Raw genomic sequence first — 18,059 nt, 5'->3', positions numbered from 1 at the left:
GGGTTTCTAGATGTCTAATTTCTACCTCAGGATCTGCAGCTATGGAGGAGATTTACGGCGAGAGAAATAAATCATGTTATTGAAAGCCAGCCTGTATCATTTAAGCAAGTAAGGGGAGATAAAAGTGGAGTATTTACAGCAGAAATCACTTACGCCTCTTTGAATGGGATGTTGAAATACGTTACAGCTAAAGTAGGAAATCTTGCAGATCTTTATTAACACCTCATTACCCAGTGTCTTGCCTCAGCAGAGAAAAGCACAGTGATTTAAAGCCGGGAGCATTTGTACTTGTTTGAAACAAGTGTTCAGTGTAGTGTTGGCATACAAATTAAGAACTAATTATACAGCTATATAAAGTTGGCATCATGTATTTTGATGTGTGCACAATGTTGAACGAGAGGAACGATTAATCAGTTATGATTTCTTTTGAATATGATTACCTCGAATGCATCAAGGATAAATATTTAATTCAATAATTTTACTGTTGGGAGAGACAATGAACAAACATTTCTCAAGCAATTCCTGAGGGGGACACCAAGAGTGCTGCCAAAAGTGTTGCTGTATACAAATGAAACCATGCCACTGCAATTTATACTGTACTATTTTGATAATTAAATAAGTTCAAATGTTAAAATACATACAATTATAATACTAACAATAAAAAGTGTCCATTTTCCTTATCAGACCAACCAGTGCAGGGCTTTGTATGTTTAACCTGCAATACCAGGAATGGCCAGTAGGGGGGACAATGGCTCATGGGTGGAGGTTTAAGGCTAGTTTACGCTTCTGTCTATACTCTGAATTGATTTCCTCAGCATTTTTGCACATTTCCTGCAAATTTATGTTACAGACCAAACATAAAGGCATGTCATGGATGTACAGTTTGAGAGGTGGGAATTTGTACACCTCAAATTTGGTGTCTACTTCTTTTGACTCAACAGATACGTGATCCAGAGTTGTTGACTCTGCACTGCCCTCTAGTGCATATATTGCAAACGTCCATGTGCAACAGATGTTTGAAATGACATATACTGTAAAATGCATTTCCATACATTAAGGGTAGCATACTTTCGTCTTTAGGGACTAAAGTTCAGATTATCATGGGAGTGACTCCATGAAATTATGCAAACTGGTACACTGTAATACTAGGTCCTGCAGTAACCGCAATCACATTTGCTCAGAAAATAAGCGACACAAGCGCACTCTTATCCCGAAGTAAAATAATAAATCTTCGGTTTTTCAGGATGCAATTACAGAGGAAACTTAGCTGATGATGTAATCATTTCTTTGCTGTTGAAAATCACTCAAAATGGTCTAAAAATACTTTGTCAAGTACTTTGTCAATTTAAAAAAAAGGGAAAGGACGTTCACCTCGCTGAGAGTGAATGCATGTAGACATCAAAAATGCACACGTGATAGGTTACAAATGTAGAGAGAGCAGCTTTTAGCAACTCAAACTCTCAAAATAGAAGAAGCATTTGAGAAGCCAGACTCTTCATGAATAAAAATAAATAAATAAACAGCAAAGAAAATGTCAGCGCGGTTGCAACAGTACACAAGCTGAAAGTGAACTCACCTATAAATTTTATATCTGGTCGTAAATCCTTGGCGGAATCTATCCACAAAGGACAGATAACTCCGAGAGTGGTGGAAAGGTCCACGGTCAGAGATGAGCCAGTCATATTGCTTGGTGACATGCTGCTCAGTGGCCAATGGGTCCTGGCGGGAAGACTGAACTGTTATATGGTCCCATATAAACAGGAAGCAGATGACCTCAATAAACCTCCAGTTCATGCTTTTTTTTAAGCCGCTCTCTGTTCATTCTCGCTCCATTATGTGGAGACCTGATGAGAAAGAGAAGAAAAGAGAGAGAGGGAGACAAACAGAGAAGCTGTTAGACGAGCAAGTTCATTTTAGACGTCACAGGGCAGGTTAATTGTGCTGTGCCGAACCAATAAGATACGCCCTTGTCGTTATTGTTTTACAGTGACGGGATATGTTTTTATTTTTTTATTACCCCTCTGCAATTGTTCACCCTTCACGTCTCCCTGGAGTTTTCCTCTGGAAAAGCCACGAATAGATCGTGTCTCTCCGTACAAGGACTGTTGCGTGAAAGCTCGGAGTGCATCCTCAGTTGTTTGGCTGTCGTTCTTTTTTTTTTTCTTTTAAGTGTAATTGCTGTGATGACAAGCTCTGACAAGGTTGGAGGGCTGCTTTATTGTATGTTATGACACCCATCGTCTAATGTGGGAAAACACTCTCTCCCTTCTATCTCCCTTTACCCAGTGGTGTCAATTACTGCTGGGTAAAAAAAAAAACAACAACAAAAAAAGTTTTGCCATTGACCAGCAGTCTCATAAACTGAAACCAGAACCAAAAAAAATAGAAGTATTAAAAAAATAAAAGCATCAAAAATGATAATCAAAACAAAATACATTAAAAAAAAGGCATAAAAATGGTACACAACAACAAACAGACTCATTCTGGTTTGAGTAAATCTGCTCCCACAACTCCCCTCAACATGACAAAATGTCATTATCATAACAAACACGTCCCTGTTACTATAAATATTTTAGAGGCAGAGCATCTTGAAATAATGGACGCATGGATCAGCAAAGAAAGGACCTGTAAGCACAAATCATAACAAGGCTGCATTTGGAGACAGCGGTGACAGATACACCTACAGAACAGTCGCATGACTAATATATTTAACAGGGATTATTTCCGAGCTGACAAAGAAAAATCATGTATTCAACAAATTCGAAACAAAAAAAAAAAAATCTAATTAAATAAAAAAAATAAAAAAAACAACCTGCAGTGAAATGTGTCCATTGAACTGAATGTGAGTCACTTAAAAGCTTCACATCCTGCTTTAATGGGCAAAAGTTGAGAGATTTTACACAATATTTTACCGTTTCAGACGGAACATTAAAAAGATGCATGTCCTCAGTGTGCATCGGCTGTGACCATTAATATACTTGTAAGTGTAATTATGCCTCTTAGTTACTGATAAGGAAACGATTTTCATCGGCAGGAACTTTGCCCTCTGGCCGTGGGGCACCCAACAGTGCGCTATCAAAAGCTGCTGTGTGAAATCTTTGCCGTTTCATGGTTTATTAGACAATAACACATCATAAAAGAGCAGAGAAAATTTAATGGAGCTAATCTGTTCTTCTTAAATAGATGATGAACTACTAGAATAAAAGTTAAAGTAATTGCAGTGACATACTTAAAAGGAGATTGTTTTGTCATATGAATATTAAAATTTGTGTGGCCATTTCTTATGACGCCTGGTAATGATTATGCATGATTTCATTTAAATTCTGCTTTTCCCTCCTTGACGAAAGACCGGGAACAACCATGGATATTTTAAATGTGTGGAACTAATTATAATTATAATGCCATATTTGAAGTATAATGCTTTCTTAAAACTATCAAAAAAGAAATATTGTGTTTCAGCTATAATTGCTTATTTGACAGAAGGAGAATAAGTCTTTTGCTTCCAATCAACAAGAGATTCAGTGTCAGTTTCAAAATAAAAGCATGTACTTAACGGACCAGTTTTAGGCCAGTTACTTGAGAGTAATTTGATCTGTGCTGTCAACATCAACAGAATGTGAAAGAGAGGGTTGGTCGTGTTTTAAACCCAGCATAATCACAATAATGTATGAACGGAATCAAAATTGTTGCTCTATCCGTTTTTGTTTGCCTACATTATGGTTAAACTTATTGTCTTGGTTTCTTACCACAGTTCATTGCCTCACAAAGTACGCATTCCAAAAACTGCTTGTAATAAATGATCAACTTTGTAGTAAGAATACCAGATGTCAGATAGGATCTTTTTTTAAATTCCTGGTCAAGTAACAGTACTCGTTCTGGATATATCAAGTCTGTCTGACCATTCAGAAAGTAACGTTTACTAGCTAAATCCATCTACAGCTAACAGGGTTGTATGAGTCACAGAAAAACATACATATCCTTCATTTTGGGTATTTTGTTGTTCCCTTTTTGAACCCAGTATAGCTTTGTGAAAGTAACCACAGCATTTTCAGACTCGGTGTAATGTAGTATCCTGTCACATTCAGCTCCGATTTAAAGTGATACGTCCTGAAAACACGATCGATTGCTTGTTTTTTTAACTGTTCAATGCCTTGAATCCCTACAAAAGTAATTTTCTCTCAACGTGACTTCTTGGCTAATTTTCAGTTTAGGAAACATGAGCCACATCTTTGCTTGCTGGAAGCTCATGGGGACCAAAGATTAACAGCAGCAAAACTGTTGAAAAATATCATTTTGGAAACATATAAACCTGTCTTACAGGATAACCAGGAGTCTTCTTCATGACCCCATGTGTTTTACACTCTTTAAATCCCACCAACAAGCTCATATTAGAGAGTTTGTATACAGACGTTCACTGTCGCTAATCGTCTCTCTCCATGAGCCTCTAGCCACATAGCTAGCATTTTATATATGTTGGACTCACCAAGAAGTTATGCAGCATATAACAAAGATAACTCTTCATGAATTTTAGACATCTAGGGATAAGTCACCTGTAAGCAAGTTGTGGTGGTTACCATACGTATGTCTAATACCTCCTTAAGATTATACACCCCGAAACCAGATTTTCCGCTTGTTTGCTTTATGACTTTTTGCATCTGAACATTATCACATCATAAACAAAAATTTACGGCTGGATAAAAAGGACTCTGCTTGAACAAACAGAACCACAAATGAGTCATCGTGGCTGTTTAGCCCTTGTGATGACATGCAGTAAATTCTCTCTCATTCCTGTGTCAGATCTTTCCAAAGGTTTGAATAAAAACATCAGTTTATCCATAAAGCTGAGAAATGTCATTAGAAAGAAAATCCTTTAGACGCCATTAGATAATTGTCAAAAGTATGGGGGCATATTTATTTTACTGTAGTTGGAGTACATCATCAAAAGAAAACATCAAGAATTCATCAGAAGGAATGTAATGAATAGCATCAACTGCAAGAACCACTTTTCTGAATTACATAGTGTTGCAAAACACTGTCACCAGCACAGCTGGCAAAGGGTGGTGGTAGGAATTATATACACTCACGTATATTCTTCATATTCCTCACTCTGGTACCCTGGGATTAAATACAGGAGCTACACAGAGAGGTCAAGTGCATTTACCATACTCACACAAAAGCACTTATGTTCCCAGAAATGCTGACTCGACAGAAGCAAATGTGCAGTGCGCTCACAGAGGGCTGATCGTGTTAAATTAACCTGGGAGAAGACAACACATTTAGGTAATAATTGCTGCCCTGGTCCAACTAGAACTGTTGTCAGTTGAGGGACAAAGTTCAATGCCATAAGAAGGAGAAACACAAAGAGCAGGATGGGGCCAATGACCCGCCAGTCCCTCACTGGTGTATGTGACAGCATCTCCACATGTGGGTGTATCCGGCTGACTGGTTTCACACCAGGATCTGCATCTAAGAAGACGTCGGCTCTCTCACTCATCTGAATGAGGACAGTGCGTTTCACCTGTGGGGTTGGGACTCAGCTGCCTGTCCCAGAAAGGTTGGACCAGAATCAGCCTTAAGAGAACCGCATATATGCCAGAGACTGAAAGACGGCAACAAGAACTTTAGGGTTCACCAGTGGCATTGTGGCATTCTCCAACAGAGAATTCATCTTGATGCCATTTCTAGACCTGTACAACCAAGCCCCGAGGTCTTACCAAGACGTTCCCAAGTTGGGATTTCATGTTTGGGTGTTAGATTCACACTCATCACACAAACGGGCTACGTCACACCGTTCTCACCAAACTGGTGCGGGTCCTGCAACCACTGTCATTGAAGATTTTCTAAGCCTCTGTTCTCTCTACTGAGCTGTCCAGCGCTCTCACCAGTTTTGGGCCGAACCACTGCATCGTCAACGGAGGGCGTTTCACAGCAGAAGTCACACACCTGTGCAAAGCTGCCTCAACTGTAGTGGTAATAAAACAGATAAAAAAGAAAAAAAACAGAAAAAATAATGAAATCATTTAATTGACTCACATACAGGTGACACAGCACCACCGGGGGAGGCAGCGGACCGCTTATGTCACCTGTGCCACATGTTTATCACCCGTGTCTATCACCTCAGCGAGGAGGGAGAGAGAAGGGAGGAGTCGTGTGTGTGTGTGTGTGTGTGTGTGTGGGGGGGGGGGGGGTTGGAGTAATCAAATGTGTTTTTCAGTTTGTGCTGCTAACCTGATGTGGGTTTTTTGGAACCATTAGATTGTTGATGAGAACAAGAAGAACGGTTCCAAATAAGGTATGTGAACTTTTACCCAATCGTGGTACAGTCGCTCCGCTGCAGCACATGATTTGGTGGGGCACCAGTCTCCTGTGTGGTGCCCCCACCCACGTATGATTCCTCCAAAAGATCATAAATATACAAGTTAGCTTGACAGGGAACTGTGAATTGCTGGTATCCGTCTCTCTGTATCGGTCAGGTGACCTCTCGCCCGCCATGGGCGATCGGCTCCAGCTCCCGATACAACCACTTTAGATAGCGGAGAGAGTTGGAGGTTGACATTTACAGATATTTTGATAGCCGACCCAAATCTTTGCATTGCATCCATGTTGATGTTTTGGGGGGAAATCGAGGGATTTGGCGATGCTATTAATACAATCTGGGATTGCATCTTTCAGGTGATATTCCTGAAACTACATAGAAAGTTTTAACGTTGGTTAGACTTTCTCCGGATGCAGTGACTTTGTAAGAAGGACATTTAAATAGTTGTCACACTACATTAAGTATGTGCTGTCAATAAGGACAAACTTCTGCATGCTTTTGCTTTGAAAATTATACACGCCATCACTCCGTTACAAATGAGGATTTAGCCAGTCACACCTACATCGATATCAGAGTCTGAGAAAGAAGATTTGAGCAGCACTAAAAGGACAAAGGCACCCTGCTCACTCCTGATCTTCAAAAAGGTGGATTTGTGTTATTCGAAAAAGGAAATGGCTTCCCTCTGAGTGACGCTTGTGGACAGTTTTGTGTTGATGGAGAGTGATACACACAGCCACTTGTTGCCAGAAGAGAAAACGTCAGATTGAAAAGGCTGCAGAGCAACCAGCATCTTTATGTTACAAAGATTGCACATTTCTGGTGGAGAGGATTATCTGTCATTTATAGTTTTTTGTGTCATTCAATAAATCCGTGATGTGACAAAGAGTGTCACTGATTGCACGGGTAAAAGAAGACACTCGGTATTACACTCGATAACAGTCGTTCAGCCGTACAGCCATATGTTATTCCCCTCTGTCATTGCAGTGAGTGCACACGGCACAATAAATCAGGATAAAACTGCGGTCACATCTTTACATGCATCCGTCGCAGTAATATAGCATGTTGGAAGAAAAAGACACAGTAGTTAACTTGATTTATTCATACTCATCTTGCAAGGAAGTGTCACTATATTCTTACGGCGCTCTCCTCCACTTTCTCAGGGTCTGAACCGCGGCTGATCCTCCTCCATATATACACAGGCTGCTACGCACGTGTGCTGATGGCGGAAAATACCAAGTTTAATTGGATCAGAGGTTAAATTGCCTGGTTAATGAGATCATGTCAGAGGTTGGGGAGGTTTATTTAAGGTATCTGATTGGGAGGTGGTGATTCCTATCATGAGTTATATTTGTTTAATGAAAGAATTGCGAGTAAAACTGCATACTGTGTAAAATGTTAAGATAATTGATGAGTGCCCGGCCGAGACTGTTCCGAGAAAAATGACCAGATAGGTCGTAAATACGAGCCACGAAAATGACCTGTATTGACATTTATGTGACGGATCCCTGTAATAATTATGGTCACAGGAAAGTAGCAAATCACATGACCTCCACATAAAGTGAGACTAAAGCACAGTAGACTCATGTTCAACCCCCACTGCCAATAATGAGGGGAGAAGGTTGTTTTTTTTCAGGGTTGGTACATTAAGAGACGGATGTTCGTTTCCTACCGCCGATGGTTAGTTGACATCATCCTTTCACTGTCGTTGCACTGAGAGACTGATGTTCATTTCAGCGTTTTCAGTTGCACGTCAAAACCACGATCTCTTAACCTTGAACAAAGTGCTTATCTGAAACCAAAACACAACCTTCTCCCCACCTGGTCAATCTTCTCCTGCATCTCTCTACTAATCCGTGTACACTTGACGTTTGCGCTTAGCTTGTTTCATCCAATTCTTACTAATTTCATCACGACTGAGGTGAACTGGTCATGGGACACACACCGGGGTTTGATCTCTGTGGGTGGGGCCAACCTCAATATGCATATGTGTTGCAGGGGTCAGGAGAGGGTCAGAGGGCTCATTCTGGTTTTTGCTGTGTACGTTCAGATTTAGGTTTTCAAATTGAATTTGTAAAACAAGAAGTATCACAATCATTTTTTTGCAAGTCAAGCCATCCTGGTATATTGCAAGACACCAGGTAAGACAAGACTGGCTATCAGTACCACCCATGTAAAAAAACAAGAACCCAAACACTGTGGACTCCATCGCATCCCCCTTGTATAAAATATATTTTGATTGATTGATCCCGATGATTCTACATCTTGTCGCATGACATCCCAAATGCATTTCCAAAATTAGCCTGGCGGTACGTTGAAAAATATTCTCAATCTTCTGTTATTTGCAGATTACCGCTTATTTGCAAAGTGGATTAGTGAAACAGAGAAGGGAAGAGACAGAGTAGATCCCGTTTACCCTTGAATAAGCAGGGTAAAAAGGGGAGGATGTCTGCTTCAGGAAATCACAAGACAGGACAAGGGAGGCTTGTTTTCTCCATCCTCTTTTTAAACAGGCTTATTCATGCTGCAACTCCTCCTCCATTCTGGTTCATTCAAGGGGATTCAATTTCAATTCTGGTCCTATCACTTGCTTTGTCAATCAATTCCTCTCTCCCCTGTGTGGGGCTCTAAGTGTCCCTCTTTATTCTAAAAAGTTCATAAGAATGGGGAGGCTTGTTCTCCTTATTTGTATTCTATATCCCAGGGAGCTGAAAGATCAATGTAGAATGAAGCCTTTTGCGATGAGACAGGTAGACTCCAGGGACTCTGGGCAGGTATTCCTGCACTATCCATTGCCTGCGTAGTACATAGGAGTGGGAATCTTCACCGGCCTCGCCATTCAAATAGGATTCACCTGCCACTGATTCGATTCTACGATACATCCTGATTCATTCCGACGCACCTCAGTGTTCTCAATTTTATATATTGCAGGAGATGGCTACTCTTTTCATCAATTAATACAAGCAAATTAATCTGAATTCCCTTTCAAAAATTAGAATGAGTCTCGTCTGCAGCACATGATTAAATCTTCCAATCCTTGCTAATCAATCTGCTGTTGTCACTGCCTACAATTCAATTCAGACAGCCAGGTAATGGGATTAATTGAAAAGCTGGTCAAATAGCCGTTAAATATGATTGCTAGACTTCCAAGCTGCCGCGGATCAGGAGCCTCTCCTCCCTCTCTAAGAGCAGTCAATAGTTTGCTTTCAGATCTTGGCTTTAAGTGAACACGTATGATAGATTTCACATGCAGCGTGAATCTTTTGGAGCTCACGGTACCCAGCAAGTTTTTTTTAAATGCAAAATGGGTCTAGACTTTAAAAACGCTTGATGCATTTTGATGATCACCTGCTGCAATCTCTCACAGCGGCGTCTTGCATAACTTTAGCTTCGCATGTCACCTGGTGCCCTCAGTTGTTGCTCCAGGTAATTGAAACTAGATTTATTGTCCGTCCAATGTCAAGAAAACAAACAAACAAACAAATATAAGCAGGCAAATAATCGCCTTGCAGTCCCTGCAGAATCTTCCAAGCCTGCATTGTGATGCATCTTAAAATCTAGAAATTTCCAAACCATTAGCATTCCATCTGGTCATGGATATAAAGATGTCTGGATATAAGGAGATAGAGCTCTCTTTCTCTCTGCATGACTGTGATTTAATCCCACCATTTCCTAAAAATGAACATGATTATCCCCGAGGTTATTTTACCTTCGGTTACATGAATACAAGCTCGACGGATCCAGTGTGAGGCTGATGCAAGCAGATGTCAGAATGAGGAGAGAAACATCTAAATATGCCAAACCAGTGTCATCTGAATTCTAACAATTATTATTTCATAGCTCTCAGCCATGTGTGGAAAGGCATAGTAATGGTCTGCCGCTTGCAATTGCTGGGAAGTAACAGAGGAATGGGAGGACCAGCCGTGGCTAACTTCATTTGTACTGGATTCTCTTCTCTCCCCCCACAGTCTCTCGCCTCGGTCCTTTCGTTCCTTTAAAAAGAACTGCAGTGGCACCCTGACCTTCAGAAAACATGGCTGAGCAAGCACCACTGTTTGATAATTAAATCCTCTGGCTGGTCAGCAACCAATCAGCTCAGCGGGGGGGGGGGGGGGGGGGGGGAATCAATGGTTGATTTCAAAGAGCAAACTAATTCACTAATGGTCAGAGTTATTCCAATTTACCTGGCTGCTGAATTATTGTGTCTGAATCTATTATGGGTAGGGTGGGGGGTGATGGGCATGAAGGGGAAGAGAGCGGCATGGGGGAGTCAGTTGCATCTGTCATGTGAAGCGGTGCGAGGAGTGCGCCGTGAGGTTTATTTGATAGTTGCCCATTTGAGCAGCGGCAATGCGGGGGCGGTTTATGAGATGGTTTTAAACAGGCACCGTCTCTGTCATAAAGCAAACTAATTAATAAGGTTTCAGAGAATGCATGAGACATCCACCATGGATGTTAAAGGTATAAAGCTTTGAGTGTGTTATTCAGATAATTTTAGTACATTGGCTAACCCAAGGGTAATAAAATATAGTATGAAATAAAAGCGTTTCATGAGGGAATCTGCAGCAAGGGAAATAAAAACATTGTGACACTTGAATTATTTTTTTCCGGGTAAATTCTTCCCTTAAGTCTGTTATTTTAATACGCAGTGCTCACATTTGTGAACCGATGATCAGTAGTTTATGTCTCTTAAACACATTAGGTGAGAAACAGAAAAGCAGCGGTGATTTTCTCCTTTTTGAATATACGGTTTGAGCTAAGAGGAGAATGAGAATACCTCTGGAGCCGGAATGGCCGTCTTTCACCACAGAGAATGAGATCCTAGCTAGCTCAAGGAGGCCATTTGTCACCACATCCACCGCTGCTCCTGTATATGGTACCGTGGCCACGTTACAGATGAAGATTGATCATTTGTCAACTCACAAATTGGCTTTCAAGTGCTTTCTCTAATTACTCTGTGGTTTTATTGATGAGAAACCACTGACTGTTTTCTTTCGATTTACCTTGCCCGGCACAGTCTTTGTTTTGAATATGTTGTCTCTCACCCTCCTTTCTAAATGCATTAGTGAGGCAAATACAACGGGACAGAATACCCGACCTTTAACTGCCTCCTGTTTTAACATTCTCCTGAAACATTGTCCGATTTAAGGCTAAAATGCCAGAGCAGAGCTGGTCACACTCAAAATGCACCTTGAGGAGCTCCTGACGGGAATCAGAGCCTGAATAGGAGTTGCTAGGAGGATGTAAATGATAACGTTCGCAGTGCAGTTCTTCTTCGCTCATGCATGTAAATGTCAAGTGATGTTATCTACTTGGTTTCCAGTGGCTAGACCCAAAAGGTCTAGACGAAAAAGGAAGGATGAGAAAGGAGGAAAAAAAAGACTCCGAGCATGTGCGTGTAATATAAATAATGTCTCTCACACGCTTCTATTTGTTTTCTTGGTTGCGTATGTGAAATAAAATACAGCACTTATAACGGGCATTAAATCGTCCTGGGGTGAAGCTCACCTCAGGTGCCACAATTTGCTTTTTCCATTGTAATTACCAGCAGAACTAAACGGCAGATCCTCGTTGCCCCCCTCTGTGACTGATCTGTCATAATTGCTTGTGTAACATTTTATTCAAATCTCACCATCGGCGTCTCGAGGTGGGGTGTGATGAAGTGTTTGTTGCGAGGCAACTGTGAGACTGCAATTGGATTGCGGAGCTATATTTTATTTTCGAGACATATGTTAGGAGAGTATCACCTTATGGGGGTGAGGGCATGTTTTGCTCATCCTATTTCAGTATCTGAGGTGCAGGGAAAAAGAAATGTTAGTCGTTCTGGATGTTATCAGTATGTGCTCAAGATGAAAGTTGAACAGAATGTCTTTGCCTCAAACTCATCCCTCCGTACTTGCTCCTCTGCTTTCACTGACAGATGTTAATATCGAGGGGAAATACACGCGGTAAAAAAGGAACAATAAAGTTTGCATGAAAACCTTTTACTGTTGAGGGAAGTGTTTGGGGGAGGGGGGCTGCCACAGAAATGCAGAGCAGCTGCTGCCCTCTCAAGAGACTGGACCACTAGTATTATGTGGAGTGAGATTTTCTCCAGCTGCAGTGGGTTATTTTTGAGGACACTCTGATGCAGTGCCATCCCTGAATTTACTGACCTAATTCTTTCCCAATTAGATGTTTACTTTGCAATTCAACCCCTCACAAATTTCTAATCATCGAACTCATTTTTGACCAACAGAGGGAACGGAGCATCAAGCCGATTGTCCTATTGTTGTTGACTCAAAGCTGCACATTGATGAAATGGAAGCAAAACAAGCGGAGAGATTCAGTTTGTTACATAAATCAGTCAAATCTGCAGATACGTAAGGCAGATGGTAGAAATGCTTCGATTTAAAAAAAAAAAAATAGAAACAGAAGAAGTGCTTCCATCTCTAAATCCTTGAAGATTAAGCATTGCAATGCTAAACCGCTCTGTGGTCCATATGCCTCGCGTCAATCTGTGCAAGACTATCAATATTGTAAGGGTGTTTTGTTCGGTGCCAGCTTCAATCTTTTTCAAACTTATTCTGTGTCAACGGCAATTTTAGTGACATCTATTAATCTGCAGCGTGCAGTGTTGCAATGAACGTTACAGAGATTCCATTTAAAACGACGCTGGATGTCAGACACGGGGACGTTGGGAAAGACGAGCTGTTTTATGCGTTTGTAGCACATCCAGACGACTCGGATGCTTCTGCCATCGCCCTGCGAGGACAATTAACTTTTAAAATCAATGCAAACATTTGACTTGGATGTATTTAGAGACTTTGCAGCTGTCAAATCCAATTTGCAGAAGCAAATATGATTATCCAATAAACCCGTACAACACATTTACATTTACTGTACAGAAACAAAGGTCACGTTTTTTGAAGTAGTTTTTCCAACTTCCAGGACTTTGGGTACAGAAGTGTGTCATTGTATCATAGAGAAGTTCTGAAAAGAGTAGACGCTCTGGCTCCTGCACGTAGACACACAGTGCATCCACGCACTTGTGCAAAGGCGTCCTGGGCAAACGTTTTCAGACCTGATATGACTAAAAGGATTGTGAATTTTTGCTGAGAAATGCTCTTTCTGCTCTGCACCCTATTTCATCTCCTCTTCTTGGGAGGTTATCATTTGTAAAATATGCACCCTTGATATGGGTTATAGCAGCCAACTTGCACCCATTCCCCATGTTAAGATTGAAAATAGAGTACTCTTGACCTCTCGCTTTTGAAATTCTTCCACTGCTGCTGTATTCTTCCCCTGAGCTGTCCTCCTTTTTATTTTTTTGCCATAGCTCGAAGGCTTTTTGCCACAAGGCGAGAATTTTCATTTCCTGTGCTCCAGCATTTCTTTGGCCTCCTTCCTTTCCAAGATGGAACCGAGTCATGCGAGCCATGTAAAACACATGGCCCTCTACCAGGATTGGAATCGTCTGTTGTGGGAGGTACCAAACACAACCTCAGTACACAATATCCAGGGAAATGTTGAGTTAAAATATTTAGTAACACACAAACCAAATTAACCAAACTAGTACAGTGGGCCGTGAGGACGTAGAAACACTTAAAACAATTTTGTTTTGATACACGCAGAGTCAAATCACAATCCGGGTTTGTTTTTAAACTAAGGGTTTAGGGTTTACTTCCTGCCTTTGTCTGTTTCCCGCCTTTCTTTTGAGTCACTCGCCTGTTCCCCTGCTCACGCTTCTCTCAACCAATCAGCTCCTGCCCTGAGCTCCTTTCCTCCACCTGCTTTTCATTGTGTCTTTAGAGTTCATATTTTCTTGTAGGCTCCTTATATCAACGTAGCTGTGTTTGGACCTCTGTCTCTCTCTGTCCACTGTGCCACCAGTCTGTTTTAGTTCATTTTGGTTGAATTAAAGCTTAAAGATCTTCGTGTCTCCTTCCTCAACCTTGAAAGAAAACCATTATACATTACATGTAGTCCAGGGCTTGTAACAAAGTAAATAACAAAATTACAGGTGAAATGTCTGGGGAGGAGTAAAAGGATAAGAAATTAAATAATTCATACATTGTATGTGCCTAAAGTGAAATTCTTTGTATGAGCCTGCAGGATTTCTTCATAATTCCATCTGTATATTTTCTTTTGTTGCGCTGTTTTTGCAAATAACAAAAAGATGGGTTTTTTTTTTCCCCTTATGTATGATGCAGTTCCAATTTTGACATAAAAAAACAATATTGTCATTGTAATGGTATGAATAATTAGGCTGAGAGGAAACACTGGCAGCGAATATGAATCCAGCGCTTAAATGCAGATGTGTGGGAGCCTTTTGGGTTCAAAAAGGAAAGCGATGATTTAGACAAAAGTATGGCGGTTTGCAAACTGTGTCACACAAACGTTAAGTACTCTGGAAATACCACCAACCTGGGAGCCCACCTAAAACATCATCACCCGGACAAGGTAGTGCTCACTGAGACCGAGCCAAAGAAGTTGACCCGAAACAAACCACGCTGGACAGTGACGGCGGTGGTTGCCACAAGTTCCCATCTTCATCACAGAGTCCATTGCCTACTTTATTTGTCAGGATTTGAGACCTTATTTAATGGTGGAAAACACCGGCTTTAGGCGCATGGTGAACGTGATGGAGCCCCGCTATGCTATAGTCACCTGTGAATTGAATTATTGGCTGTCATGGTTTATTTTTAGTTAACCTGATGGCTAGACTGGCAAGTAGCTACCTCATATGTTCAGTATCAAGCTAAAAAAGCTGCCAAAGAAGGCCACTGGCTGCACCATTGTTCACTTTACTTTTCAAAAGCTTACGAGCTACAATTTGCACTCAGTTTCAATAAATGAAACTTATTTTCTCACCACATCTTTGATAAATTTTGTCCAGCATTTGCAAGCTGCCAGTCTGAGCCATATATTCTGTAATTGATGCTTTCTGTTCAATTAATTCAATCCAAGTCAATGGAACAACTCACAAGATGTCACCAATATCACTTTGTCCCTTTCAAATCTTTCTTAAAAGGATGTAAGTGTATCGAATTGTATCGTGAGCTGAATATCGTGATATATATCTTATCGTGAGCCAAATATCGTGTATCGTATCGTGTATCGTATTGTATCACAAGATGAGTGTATCGCTGCAGCCCTAATGTTTAGGTAATATATCCCCAAATTACAGTAGGTTCCACAACTTTGTCTGGTCTTGATTTAGTCTTTGGTGTCCAATCCTTGATGAAATAATTACAGTGTTGCAACGGGAAACGGTTCGCCTCAGAAATAATTAAACGGATAAATAAAGAACACTCTGATAGTGACTGTGGCTAAGAGAGGACAGACGAATTTTCGCTCTGACTGGATTGGAAGATGAATAAAGAAGAGGTGGCTGCTTGAGGTTTGTATTGATAGGCTAATTAAGGGAGGCAGGGATGGTTGTATAGAAGCCAAGAGGCGTGGTTTAGAGGAAGTGATCAATGACAGCGGAGGCTAAAAGGTACAAGAAGTAAAAATGAAGTCCTTATTAAACTTCTGCTAAACTCAGTCGAGGTGATAAAAGATTTCTCTGATGAATCACTGCAACAAAAGAACAATGGAACAGACCATCAAAGGCACATTTGTGTCTCTCTTTAGCTCTGGAATGTGTTTGCAGAATCAAACATTTCTGTAATAAATGTGATCTGTTTTTGGAACTAATGTTCCTATTGAGACCAGACTACTGCCGCTGCAACTTTTCTGCTCACCACTGTGATTTGAATGTGCTGCGTTGCTTCTTCTCTGCCGTACACCGGTGTCACATTGGTGTGCTGAGTGTGCAAAACCGCAAGACAGGATACCGCTTGGGCTCACTTCACCTGGACTGGACTCTTTTAAAAACTCACAACATGCACCAGCAGCCCCATCAGCAGGGCGGCACACACGTCTGGCTGCTGAGTGTGCTTTTTGAACATGTGCATATTATATATATATATATTATATATATATATATATATATATATACATACACACACAGAGTATATGTATTGGCACTTGTCTGTTAAGATGTAATCAATGGCTTTCTGTTTACAAAGCATGGCGCGCAGTATAAATGTATTTATGAGCTTGAGAGAGTGGCCATATTGGATCAGTGAGTAGGATCAATGGAACACTGCTAATGTGCCATATTTTATAGACGCCTGAACACACAACTTTGGCCCGAGCGAGAAAACGACACCACAGTAGAACCTTCCATCAATGCCAGTGAGAAAATTGTCCAATAAAATGTTTGATAGTTTCACTTAAATATATTAAATATAAACTGCCACAAAAGCACATAAAGGTTCTGTTTGTATGGACAACTGCTCCCTCCTTGCTCGTAGCTTGATCGCATGTGGAAACCTCACTGTAGGGTTGCATGAGTTTGTTTTAGAGATTTTATGTGTTATTTATAAATGTTATATATAGATTTTGGTGTGCTGTGCAGCTTCACATCCTAGTTCGTGTTCCAGTAAGCTCTGGTGCTGTTTCTTTCTTTCCCCAGCAAAGCTGACTCAAAGAGAACAGAGGCCAGTGACAGACACAACAGAAACGGCGGGAGTGAGGAAATGAATGCAGCGAGAAAATACTCCATTTTATCATGTCAGCCCACCAGTGGGGGGGGAGGGTTTGTGTTTAGCTGATGAATAAGGTGGTGAACAAAAAATTAAAAGAAGTCATCCTTGTTTCGCCCCCTGACACACACACACAGACACCCCACCGCCCTGTTACACAACTACAGGACAGCACATACCCTCGCCAAGGTCATGTGATGACATCAGATTGGTATCAATTGCAAAATGTCATTGGATAAATGAGTTGGATTCATCCACTTTGTCGGGTTCTAATCCCAGGCTTGCAGGCACTTCTGGTCCTATTGTTTCGCTCAAGGACGTAAGGTGTCAGGTCAAATCGTGCTACTCTTCTTTGTTTGCTGCAGACTTGGTTCATAGTTAATAAGGCCTGATCAACACACCATCCAACCTCTTTTGGGCACCATCTCCAGACCTCCCACCTATGCTCCTCTTTTTCGTCATCAAGTCCAGCCACCGACGTAAATCCTGTCAGATCCATCCGCCAAGTTTGGCGCTTCATGCCAATGCCAGTGGCGCCTGTGATTTATCCAGAGCAGCCGCCTCTGTACCAGTGTGTGTATTTCATTAGTTCTGTTAGCTCACCAGAGGCTGTCATTAGTGACGTTGGGATCTGAACAGTGAGGGTTCCCTGTGTATTACTTCCACATTCACACCCCACCTAAGAGCATACTTGAACACCAGAGACCCTCGGGTGTCTGTGTTTTCATTTGGCAGGTAAGAGTAGAGTAACCAGGCAGGTTTATTTTTTTTATTTTGTTTCTTTCTCTTCTTTTATACAGCAGTGAGTCAGTGGGGATCTATGAGATTAGGAAGTGTGCTTGGTTTTTGTTCCATTGATTTCGCACCACCCGCAGCCATTTTCCTTTGTTGCTTGGCTAAGCTGTAAATAGCCTCCTTGTCCTCATTTCGGATCGGTTGTGTGTTTAACTAGTCAGATGCAAAGTTCTAACCTGACCGTGAACAGAAACGTGGGTAGCGCTTCCCTCACCGCATCCTTGGTACTTTGCTTCATTCCTAGATACCTGCAGGAGTACCTGAACTGTAATACCAGCTAACCTATAGTGTCATACTTTTAGCTTCCCGCTGTGAGGCAGCAGTAGCAAACGGTACTTTCATCTCACAGCAAAGCACGTCAGAGGCATCACACTAAA

General features: G+C 41.3%; 1 protein-coding gene across 5 annotated transcripts in view; it reads right to left on the bottom strand.

Moving 5' to 3' along the window:
- Nucleotides 1–18,059, bottom strand: part of brinp1 (bone morphogenetic protein/retinoic acid inducible neural-specific 1) — a 163,769-nt gene that overhangs the window by 86,788 nt on the left and 58,922 nt on the right. For 4 of the 5 annotated variants that reach the window (XM_086187161.1, XM_086187162.1, XM_086187160.1 and 1 more), the window contains exon 2: nucleotides 1,577–1,844. In XM_086187161.1, the coding sequence (XP_086043287.1) occupies nucleotides 1,577–1,794 (218 nt within the window). In that variant the 5' untranslated portion in view covers nucleotides 1,795–1,844. Of the gene's footprint in view, nucleotides 1–1,576; nucleotides 1,845–5,882; nucleotides 5,902–18,059 lie in introns of those variants that run through there. The other variant, XM_086187164.1, reaches the window with a different exon arrangement.

This window comes from Aulostomus chinensis, chromosome 19, assembly GCF_037954235.1.
Source record: "Aulostomus chinensis isolate RoL2024-O1b breed Wild chromosome 19, RoL_Achi_v1.0, whole genome shotgun sequence".
In the NCBI taxonomy this organism is placed as follows: Eukaryota; Metazoa; Chordata; class Actinopteri; order Syngnathiformes; family Aulostomidae; genus Aulostomus; species Aulostomus chinensis.
The sequence above is the reverse complement of the archived record's forward strand: the minus strand, read 5'-3'. Positions and strand labels throughout refer to the sequence as shown.